Below are 12,217 nucleotides of genomic sequence, written 5' to 3'. Positions count from 1 at the left end.
GGTGGCAGTCTGGTGGCTGGTCTTGCTCACAAAGTGAAAGATTCCTGTTCTTTCTGTCATGTTTTATCATCTCTCCCCTAATAGCCTGGTTAGTCTGGCTTGGTAGAGTTTCCCCAAGCCAGTGGTTAGTTCCTGCTTCCCCTGGTTCTCTCTCTGGTCAGTATCTTTGACAACATCCCACTTCCCCACCTGTGTTTCCAGATTCTTCTCCCCTCCCCCACTTCAGCCCCGCTGGCACACCTCCTTGTCTGGACCCAATGACCTCTAATTTAGCTCTGCAAATCTCTCCAAGAACATCCCAAATTTTTGTATATGGATACCTAGCTAATTCTCACTTCGCTAATCCTCCAACCTGCTTGTTCCTGCAAAGGTCCCGGTAGCTTCTCCTCACTTCTCAGTAAAGACTCTGTCAGAGAGCCTCTCAGTTAATAAATGTCTGCAGTGTGCTTATTAGCGCCTTGTAATGTAGCCGCCTAAATAATTAAGACTAACTCACATGTGTCAAATTAAATGAGCCAAATACATTGAGAAATTGCCTCGTCTTCCGTTTCTTTTATTAATCAGGTTTTTTTAAACTTCTTTTCCTGCTCATTTGCAAAAATCAAACATGGTCAGTGAGGCTCTTACTTAATAATAACTGTTTGTATGTGTGGCCTCTTTCCTCGGGCAATCACCCTGGAGGGCAACCCATTATACGACATAGGATAGGTTGGGTTGGGGTGGCAGAGACGGCAGACATAGATAATCCAGATTCAACAGATTGTCCACGCTCTCTAAATCTTTAGGAAAATTATGCCCCTGAGAGTTTAGGGCACTGTCCAGGAAGACTAACAGGAACATTGGCCTAAATCCATTCAGTATCTTCTGCCCCCACTCCTCAGTGCTTCCCTGGGCTCGCTCAATCCAGGAACCCAAGCTCCCTTTCTCACTAGGAGCCACTCCTGGTGTGCTTTAGAGGGGCATTAGAAGTCCATGGAAAGTATAATGGGAATCGTCAGCAATTGTATCATTCTGATGATGAACAATACACGTGCAATTATAACAGGCTGGTTAACTCTGCCTGTCGACAGCATGTTGAGGTTTCAATACAGGCTCAGGCAAGAGGCTATTGTTTGCTGGAGCTCACCACCTCCTCACAGCTTGTACTTCCGCTGGCCCCCTCCTGGCATGCTGGATTCCTGCCTCTTGAAGGTGGTTGTTAGAAAGAATCCACAAATATAGTAAGTAAACATCAAAGGGGCTTTGATCCACATGGCCCTCGACAGAGCAGGAGCCCCTGAAGAAAGGGCCAAGGCCTTGGATGAGGGAACTTAACATCATCAATTTGGGCGCCTGAGATGTGAGGCTGTTTGAAGTGAGCGCGGTTCGGCCGTGCCTTTAGACAAGTGAGCATAGAGGGAAAGGAAGAGAAGTGAGTGCCTTTGGAAAAGGCACGCTCAGATCTGCTTCTCTGCTCTTTACTGATAGTCAATAAACCCCTTTAAAGAATTGAGAGATCAAAGCTAGCGGCATCCCTAGGCCATGGCATTCTGCCACCACCCGCCGCACTTTGTTTTCCCCTAGGTCAGGAGCCCCAAAGCTCAACTTATCTGTCTCTCACCAGCCCTTTCATCCTGTTGCCCATGAAGGGTGGAACTGGGCAACAAGAGGTGGATGCAGAGGTAGGGAGGAGGACGGGCCCACCCTGTCTACACTCCAACAGCCTAGATGCTGACTGGCTGGAGCTCAGAGAAACACCCAGTGTTGTGGGGGAAGTCACTGTGACACACCCCTCAGTGGACTCTCCTTCTCCAAGAAACTGATGGAGGGAGCAGCTGGTGCCCAGGAAGCCTGGCAAGACCTGGGAGGAGGTACAGTCACATCCCCTCTTCCAGAAATCATACCCTTATCCATTTACCCAGTTTATGGCAGCTGTCACATTTATACAACTTCTAAGCAAAGAGGTGGGGGCAGGGAGTCTAAAATAATCATGGGAAGTCATTTAAAATCTTTGAACTTCAATTTTCTTATCTGCATAGTGTGAAGAGCAATAACCTATCTACCTACCTCATGGGGTTGTTGTGGGGTCAAAAGAGAAACTTGGTGTGGAATTGCTTCTAAACCCATGAAGTGCTTAAGACAAATCAGGATTAAATATAAAGCCCAGAGAGGAAAGCTTGCCTTCTCGTGAGGCAGTCCAATGCTCACACACTGTGGACACTGATTTACAAAATACTGTGCAAAAAAAATCTCTCTTACCTTTGCTACCTAGAATTGTTGTTCTACCTTGTTTTTCCAGTTAGGTCAAAGTCTTGTGGGACCAGAATCTATATCTTCTGTCTCTTAGCCATCCCAGCCCCTGTGCTCCACACTGAGTCTGCACCTTATAAGGGATTGATGATGGTGCTGAATTGTGCCTGAATATAAGAATGCAGAGTAATACCCAGGCCCAGAAAGTCACTCTCCCAAAAGGTAGACTCCTTCAACCTACATTTCAACCCCTATGTCTTCCCCCAAATTCACCCAGTCACTTCTTCATCCTTCTGAGTCACCCATTGTGTCTGGTTGCACTGCTGCATCCTGGACACCACTGGCTGGACTCTGCCTCTTCTCTGGCAGGTCTGACCACAATCCCAATGTGATCTGGGCATACTCCCCAAGCCTGGGATATATAGGGCCTCATTAACCTATAGAGTAATGGTTATGTGCATGGACTCTGGAGCTAGACTTCCTAGGTTCAAACTCCTGGTTCCACCACCTATTAGCTCTTTCATCTAAGGCTGTTTACTTAATACATCTATAAATGGAGATAATAATAGTATGTTCCTCAAAGAGTTGTGGTAAGAATCAAATGAGGAATTATTGGCTTAAAATTATGCCTGGACCATGGTAAGTGCTATGTAAATGTTTGTTAAAGAAATAAGTAGCCCTGTTTTTAATAGCAACAAACTTCACATCCCCTGCAAAGGGGCCTTCCCTGACACCTGACTCATTCCCAGCTCACCCACCTGTGCTTTTCTTCCAGAGCTGGGCCTCCAGAAGAGAGGATGCTGTCTGGTGCTGGGCTACATGGCAAAGGACAAGTTTCGGAGGATGAATGAAGGTCAGTGAGAACCTGCCCACTCTCTCAGGGGTAATGTGAAGGGAGGAAGCTATGACTTACAACTATGGTATCAGAAAAAGAACCTGGGACATCTCAGAAAGGACAGTAGGCAGATCGGTTTGATTTCCATGAAGTTATTTATGTAAAAATGTGGGAAAGAGTCGCTAATGCCTGAAACACTGTATGCTGATTCCTCATACTATCTTCCCTCCTCCTTTGTATCCCCCACTTCTCTTCCTTTCTCTTCCCTATCTTTTGTTCCCTACCCACCCCCTGGTGCAATTAAATCTGCTTCTATTATCTTTTCTAATTCAGACCTCTCTACCTTTCTCTTCAATCATTCACATTTCTTGAATGCCTATTGAATAAACAGCACCTTAGAGGGCAGTTGGAAGAATACTAAAGAAGAATAAGGCAGAGTTTTATTCTTAAAGAACTTACACTTGGAAACCTGCCCTCTTCCCAACTCCATTGGCTCCACCTCTCCCTTACTCAGGGGCCATTCTGCCTTCCTCTTGCAGTGGGTCTTTCCTCCAAGGCTTGACTGGGTCACAGAAGGCTTGGGGAAGGTATTGACATTGACGTGGAGGCTGGGATATGAAAGGAGTGCTGTCACTCAGGGGCCTGCTGTAATAAAGAGCCAATCCCCTCAATCCCCAGCCATCTGTCTCCGTGCAGCTAATAACCCTCTCCATCAGATGCCACAGACTGTTTGTCAGGATTCAAAAGTAGATAAACAATGGTGAGGATGCCATTTATTCATTAAAATCAGACAAATGAAGCCCTGACTTCCCACTAGCCCAGCTTGCCCTGGCTGGGCCCCTCCCCCCCCAAGGCCTAGGGCCCCTGTAGCCTCATTCCCATTCCAATCATGGAGAAGGGAGCTCACCTGCACCATCTCTATCCCCAGAGTTAGCTCCAATACCCTCTTCCTATGCTCATCAGCTGGCTCTCCACCCAATGCACAGTCCACGGCACCCACATACCCAGGTGCTCCCTAGACCTAATGTCTTGCCAGCTATAGGTTTGTTGCCAGGGCCCATCATGGTGACAGTTTGACAACAGTTAGGCCAGCACAACTAAGCATGAGTAGTGATCACCTCCCCCATTTTGCTGCCCGTCCGTGTAAGAAGGCAGCAGCATCAAGAAGCATTTCCCATTTGTAGGAGCCCCATGGCTGAGCACAGCCAGGGTTGGGGGCTGCATTTTATGCATCTTGTCAGTCAGTCTCCCTCTCTGACTTTTCTCTTTCTCAGCCTACTCGCTCCTTTCCCAGCACAGCCTCCACGAGAGTGCTAGGCAGTAACTTCTAATTTGTGGGAACTGACAGGGTGCCTCTGTCCGTGGTGCTGAATAGACATGTTCTTTGCTGGCAATGCTCATTAGAGAAGCTGAAATGAGGTTCACAGGGATTGTGGGAGCCAAAAAGTCAGGAGCTGGGCTGGATCTGAAACCTCAAGCTACAAGCATCTGACCCCAGTAAAAGGATACTGACTCCAGATCCTGGGGCCTAAAAAGAATCATACCACAAGGCTGATGAACACGATTTGACTCCCCCTACCTGTCACAAGTGGTTAAGGGAGGGGTATATTAGTCAGCTCAGGCTGCCATAACAAAATACCACAGACTGGGTGGCTTAAACAACAGTAATTTATTTTCTCACATTTCTAGAGACTGAAAGTCCAAGGTCAGGGTGCCAGCATGGTCAGATTCTGGTGAGAGCTCTCTCTGTGGCTTGCAGACTGCCACCTTCTTGCTGTAACCTCACATGGCAGAGAGAGGGAGTGGGAGAGCTCTCTGGTGCCTCTTCTTATGTGGACATTAATCCTATAGGTCAGGGCTCTACCCTTACGACCTTATATAACCTTAATTACATCTGTAAAGGCCCTGTCTCCAAATTCAGTCACATTGAGGTTAGGGCTTCAACATAGGAACGGGGTGGGGGAACACAATTCAATCTATAGCAAGGAGTCTGAATGCATTTGCCACAGCAGAAGGCACAATGGTAATACACTGAACCAGAGATTAAGAAAATAACAAGAAAAATAAATTCAGCAATAGGTAGAGAGGCACTCCTTAGATAGTATTTAGGTAAAGAAGAAAGGAACAGAGTCAGAGAGGACCAGAAGAGGACTTGGAAACAAGACCAAAACCTGATTACCTCTGAGGACAGTTAGCCTTACTTTGTGCAACAACTACGCTAAGACAGCACTTTTTTTTTTTTTTTTTGTGAGGAAGATTGTCGCTGAGCTAACATCTGTGCCAATCTTCCTCTATTTATTATACGTGGGACGCCACCACAGCATGGCTTGATGAGCGGTGTGTAGGTCTGCGCCCAGGATCCGAACCTGTAGATCCCAGGCCGCCGATGTGGAGCACACAAACTTAACCACTACTCTACCCGGCCAGCCCCAAGACAGAATTTTTAAAAGTTTTTTCTTGTTAAAATGGAAAGATGCCAAAACAATGCCTATTCTCTCTGAGCCTCATCTCCAAACACATACAATCCACACAAATGGGTTATTCCTTTCAACTGCTTATGGTTGACTTGGTTAAGAATGAGAGATCCCAGGTGCCTCACCCCACCTAAACCCTCCCCCTAGAGAAGACTAATTGAGAATCAAGCAAGGTATTCAGAAAGAGGGAGGCGACAGAGGCGTCAACAGTGGCCAATGAGTAACAGAGCAGCTAATTCCCCACCCCTGCCTCCCTCTCTGCATGTGGTTCTCACCCCTCCCAAATTCCCCAACACACACATTTATGCACACATTCATACACAACCACACACACAGTAGCAGCTGCTGCAGGGTGACCAAGGAGACAAGGGGGTGGTAAGCAAGCTAAACCCCCATGTGTGATGAGTTACAAATCTCAAGTAACAAAGAGGAGGCAGGATAGGAAGGAAAGACAGTGGGCAGAAGGAGAGATGCATGAAGTGGGCCAAGTTTAGCTCTGGATGGGTGGAAGGCATGAGAGGGAGAAGAGGAAGGGACCTGGAGGTGAAGGGGGAGGTTCCTCTGCTCCCGCTCCAGCCAGTCTTGCTGCCCCAGAGGCACATTATACACTTTTTCCCTCTTTCTAAAGCTCACGTGTCCAAACTCCAACACGTCTGCAGCTAGGAAAAGGCATCAGCAAGCATGGGGAGCTGTTTTATAGTTTATAATTATCTTGTACCAATGAGCAAAATAATTATAACTTCCACATATTAATAATTGAACTGGAATAGCAGCCATGACATAGACCAAGAACCAGAAATCTCTGTCCATGCTGCACTATACACCTTAGTATAAACTGAACAATTGGTAAAATAGTAAAAAATAATTATTTTTCTCCTAGATGCTGGAATTAGTGAGATATTGGAACAATTAGCTGCTTCTTCCATTAAAGATAAGGTGGTGATCATTATATTTCCAATTTAGAATAAATATAAAAGACCTACTTGTGTTGTATTAAAGCATATTTGTTCTGTTTAACAGTATCTAATAGGGTGTCTGTCACCCAGGGAGAAGTGGTCCCCTATTTCGTTTCCTTGTTAATTTGGTATCTTTTTATTTTCTTTTCCCTCTGCTCCCCCCTCCTTGCTACATCCCAAAAAAATAACAGCTTGAGAAGAAGCAAGAGAAAAATAATGAATGAACAGGAGCTTTACGGAGCTGGGGTTTATCATAAGCTGGAGTAATCGCAATTGGTGCCATTAAACTACACAAAGCAATAAAAAGAAAACACTATTCAAAGATCGTTTAGGAGGCATGTGATAGTTGGTGAGAGGTTTGCTCTATTTGGGGGCGCTTAATAGCTTCTCAGATAGAATCTGCAGCATTTGCAGCAATAGAGGAGGCTGGTAATATGTGGAGTGTGTGTCTGTGTCTGTGTGTGTCTGTGTGTGTGTGTGTGTTCTTTCCTGTTTGGACTCAACATATCTGAGGCATCAAATGGAGATATGAACAAAGATCAATGAAGGGGAGACAAGAAAAGAGGAAATAAAGACAGACTAGGCATACAAATATCAGATTTGTTTGACATAATCGTCTTCATGGGATTAAGTACAAGGTGCTTTCAACAGGAACTGCTGGAAGGAGATCACTTATTTATTCATCAAACATTCATTGAATACCTACGATAAAAATAATACCAATTTTTCATAACAAGTGCCAGGCATTGTTCTAAGCACTGGAGCTAGTGAAAAAGACATAGCTCCTGCCCTCAAGGAGCCCACAGTGAAAACACACAGGTACATCTCTACTGTCACCTCCACAAAGAGATCCTGCCGGACCGCCTTACCTAAATTAGATATCCTCTTCCCCCACCATGTGCTCCATTGTGGCAACCAGCCTATTTATCTTGTGGCACTTACCCTAATTGGTGATTATTCATTAGACTGTCTGTCTCACCTAGAGGGTTAGCTTCAGGAAGGCAAAGATCCTGCTCCCTCCTTTCTTGTCTATCCCTAGGCCTTGGGAGTAGTCAATCAATTTTAATTTAAATAATTAATTAGCTCCATGCGTGACAATAGAGGAATGCATAAAGTCACCCCCAGCTGTGAGGTGGGTCTTGAGAAGGAGTTCACCAGGCAGAGCAAACTGATGTTGAGCCTTCCACGAAATGAGAGTCTCCACATCTTCAGTAATTCCACAAGTCTTACCTCTCAGCCTCTCCTCTGACTGCAATACTATAGGCCCTGCCTGGAAGGCCAGGGCCCAGGAGGTCAGCAGAGCAAGAGGGCTAGGAGGGGGGGGCCCCAAGGTGGTCTCCCTCCTTTCCACACCAGCTCTCCTTCCTCACCCATCTACTGCTGGGCCACATTCTCAGGGCAACTCTACATAGATATTTCCCATCAGATCTGCAAGGGAACTGTTACCACCATGCCCACACCCCACATACACAAGACACACACACACACCATTCTCTTCCCTTTCCAGGCTCTTCCCCTGATTACCCATTTCTCCTGGAGATCCCAGGATGACTCACCTTCTCAATGTGCACCGCTTTCCCAGGGCTGATCGTATTCACAGGCAGAATAGAAAGCTCTCACATGGAATGCGATGAGGGGCCTTGCCTGCCTCTGGGAAAGCTCAGAATTCCTCTGCGATAGAACTGTAGACAACCCCAGCAATCATCATGCAAAACACCAACTCAGGAGCATTGAGTGACTCATTTAGGGTCGATAGGAAGTTGCTGGAAGAGCAAAGACCACAACCCACGTGTCCTGACATCCAGGCAAGGGCTCTTGGAATTCTGAAAGAGGAGGCTGGGACTGTGAGCCCCTAACACTTTAGCTTTGTTTTTTCAGGGTAGCTGAAAACACAGAGAAAGTGGAAGGGGCAGGGAGAAGATGGGGCAGAACACAGAAGAGACTCGAGTTGATGTGGGGGAAAATTAGGACCGACCTGGAGTGAGGGACAAAGGCCAGGGAAGGCCATTTCTAAGGAAGCAGAAAATTCTATCAGGCCCTAGAACTCTTGAGAAAGGGAAATGAGGAAGAGGATGTTTGAAGGAGGAGAGCCCCGGCCTCCCTTCCCTGCCAGCCCCTCGAGGCCAAGGTGGGCCTGCACGTGAGGCTCCCTTTCCTCCCCACGGACCCCCCCTTGGCTGCACATCTGGTGGGGCAGCAGTTTTCCCGGACCTTCGGGATCACAGTGACCGGCTGCTTCTGCCAGCTCAGTGAAGGGAAAGCAGAAACGCCTCCCAGCACTGTCGCTTTCATCTTCCCAGGAAGAAACAAGTGCAGGTGATTAGCAAAGGCAGCTTCTGTTTGCTGGAGACCTCAGGGCCTCTGTGGGAGGGGCTGCAGTGCCCAGGAAGGAGAAAGCCGCCTCCACAGACAGCAGGCCCCACACAGGCTCTCACACGCCCCACAGCTCCCGGGCGGCACTGTCCTCCTTGTCTAGGCTCTGTGCACACACCTTCACCATGGTGCCATCGTCACCTCTCAGCCCTGTGGGGGAGACAGGGCCCTGGAGGATGGGAATCGGGCATCTTCAGCAGCTCTGAAGTCTTTGTGATGGCGTGGAGTGATTCCTTTCTTTCTGCACCCCTGTTCTCTGATCCATAAAAATGAATCCAAAATTTCCACTGTTTCCTGCCCATCCCCCAACAGAGCTGATTAGGAAGAGAGGAGCCCCCACTGGCGTGTGTACTGGAAGGAGCACCTAAAAGTAAAGAGCCAGCCATGCGACCTTGGGCAAGTCCCTGAACATCCAATTTCAACATTCTCGTGCACGACATTGAATAAGGTTGGATACAATTGTCCGTAAGCCTTTAAAATGTGATGATTCAAAAATCTATCTTGGCTCTCAACACCCCACCCACCCTGTTCTCACCACTCATCCATAATTTTAAATGCTTTGGTCGCCAGAGGAAGCAGTACTAGGAATTTGACTGACTGGCTTTGCTCAGCAGCCTCAGAAGGCAGATCTGTGTTTCTTTTCCTGTCTGTCCTCCAAGAGTGAGTTCAGCCCATGGCAGCTGTACTCTGGGTGGCAGGGAGGCAGTCGAGCAGGCCTACAGGACAAGCCTCACTTTTTTCAGAGCAGAGGCGAGGCAGGAGGAGGGCGGCCTGGACCTTGGCCCAGGGACCTGACCCAGCGGAGTACGGGTCTGATGATACACAAGTTCCTCCCCCTCTGACTGTGGCAGCCACCGCAGCCTGGCTCATGCTGAGGACCCACAGTCGTGTTCCTGAGCCCGTCCCTCCGCTGCCTGCGAGAGCCCCCGGGATGTTGGCTAATACTGTCATTTTGTTAGTTGGGGTTTTTGGGTTCTTTTTTTCTTATTTCATTTTTCTTACTGACTGTTTTCTTCCACTGGGGCTGCAAGCTAGTTATTTGTATAACATCCCTGTTTATTATTTATGGCAAGACTCAGATTTCCAGGGCACTTTATGATTGTTATTCAATTCACTCGGCATCTTGGAACAAGGGACCCACCATTTCCACTCTGCTGCCACAGTCTGATGGAGGATTCTGGAGCTTTTTCCGAGGCCCATTCCTCGGCCACTGTTCCTACTGGGAGACCTGCCTATCTAAGGCAAGCTGGGTGCCGCCTAAGCCACAGGCCCTGCCACACTCCTTTTTAAACTTCTTTTTCTCTCACGTCACATATCCAATTTCCACCAAGACCCAGAAACATTACCTCTCGAATATCTCTTGAATCCGTCCACCTCTGTCCATCTCACGGCCACCGCCCTCATCCCTGTCACCTCCTTCCCTCACCTGGACTACAGCAGTGCTCTCCTAACTGGTTCCTTGCATCCATCATGTCCAACCCCTTCCCTCCCATTTCATTTTCCATACTTCAGCCACAGCAATGTTTCAAAATGCAAATCTGATAATGCCACATTCCTCTTGAAAATATTTCAATGCCTTTCTATTGCTTTTAGGAAAAATACCAAAATACCTGGCGTGTTTTACAAGGCTTTACATGATCTGGTTGCTATCTACCTCTTTGGCCTCATCTTGCCCTGCCAACGCCCTGGACTCCAGTCACATCAGCCTTCTTTCAGCTCCTCAATCAGGGCATGCTCCCATCTGCCACAGGCCCTTTTTCTATACTGGTCCCTCCTCTTGGGATGCTGGCCACACTCAGCCACATCTCATCCCCAAACCCTTCACATAGTAACTCCTGCTCATCACTCTGATCTCATCTCAACTGTCACTGCTCCAGTGAATCCTCCTCAGACCCACCCCTCCCCAGTCTAGATCAAGTCCCTGTGTTATACGCTCGCCTAGAACCATATTCCTTCCCATCAGAGCTCTTAGCTCAGTCTGTACCTAGACGTTCATATTGCCATTATTTAACTAATACCCGTCATCCCTACCAGCCTGTAAGCTCTGTTTGGTCTCCATTGTATCCCTGGAGCCTAGCACAATGTTTGCACAGAGCAAACCTTGAGGGAAGAGCGAGGACAGTGACCCTCTCTGCTCCCCATCAGTGGCTCTCAAGATGCTGGGACTTGGTGATTTAAGAATCAGAGACTCCTAGAAGAAGAAACATTAGCAATCACCCAGAGAAGAGGAAAACGAGACTCGGGAAAATGATGGGACTTGCCCAGAGTAACAGAGTGAGCAACGATAGAACCAGCACTTGAACCCAGGCTTCTGACCCTCAGTCCACTTCTCTTTCCACTTCACTACACTAAGTCCTTGAAGTCTGGGAGTCACCGGGTCGAATGGATCAATCAGGGAAGTTTGCCTGCTAAAAGTGGGTTTGAGGCCATGTTTTGAAAGAGACAAGAAGCAAGGACCCCTGGAGAAAAGCAAGGGAAGTAGATTCTTTGATATAGACATGAAACATACAGAGTAAAGCCATCACCCACTATGAGCCTAGCACTGTGCCCGGCACAGGAGCTTCAGAGAGGCTGGGCACAGCCTCTGTCCTCAGGAGCTTTGTCCTCCACTTGGGGAGATTGGATATATTTCATACCAAGTTGATTTTGTGGTTGTTTTGGTTTTGTTTTTTCTTTTTAGCATTGTGGTTAGTATGCTTAATGGTTAAGCGCTATGGCTTGGAAGTCAGAGAAATCTAGGTCCAGATCCCAGGTGTAGTCAGAGCAGGTTTAGAACCTTATCATCAAAGATTCTCAAGGCCAGAAGAGACCAAAGGTCGTCTAGTCCACCCCACCTTCCGTGGCTCAATATCCCAGCCAAGTACCAATGCATGTAAGTACTTTCAGATCCTGGGGTGCTCTGTGCTCATTTACTTTACCAGCCGTGTCCTGGGTGCCTACTCTGCCTCGCACTGTGCTAGGCCCTTGGCATGTAAAAACACAGTCCCTGCCCCCAAGGATGTCACAGCAATTACAATACAATGTCACAATTGCTGTGACCAGATAGGTACGCGCGAGCTATGGGAACAGACAAGGAGAATCAATCAACCTGTAGGCCAAGTGAGCAGTGTCCAGGACAACCTCCTGGAGAAAGCAGTGTCTGAGCTGAGCCCTGGGAGCAAATTTTATTATAAGAGGCCATTGCAACCTATGCTTGAGTCCCTCCAAAGACAGGAAACTCGCTGCCCACAAGGCCACAGGAAGTTCCTCACCAGGCTCTCATAAGGAGTTTCCAACATAATCACCCATCTAACCCCAATAGTCTACAGTTTTATCATTCTAACCACATTGGTGACAATGGGGCTGAGTGA

At 47.6% G+C, this 12,217-nt stretch overlaps 1 protein-coding gene across 1 annotated transcript in view; it reads left to right on the top strand.

Moving 5' to 3' along the window:
* Positions 1–12,217, top strand: part of KIRREL3 (kirre like nephrin family adhesion molecule 3) — a 532,888-nt gene that overhangs the window by 405,822 nt on the left and 114,849 nt on the right. Inside the window, exon 3 of the mRNA XM_087433920.1 lies at positions 3,005–3,082. Within this exon, the coding sequence (XP_087290046.1) occupies positions 3,005–3,082 (78 nt within the window). The remainder of the gene's footprint in view (positions 1–3,004; positions 3,083–12,217) is intronic.

This window comes from Ceratotherium simum, chromosome 7, assembly GCF_057802395.1.
Source record: "Ceratotherium simum simum isolate JZ-2026a chromosome 7, ASM5780239v1, whole genome shotgun sequence".
NCBI lineage: Eukaryota > Metazoa > Chordata > Mammalia > Perissodactyla > Rhinocerotidae > Ceratotherium > Ceratotherium simum.
This window is presented reverse-complemented; position numbering and strand designations above follow the sequence as displayed.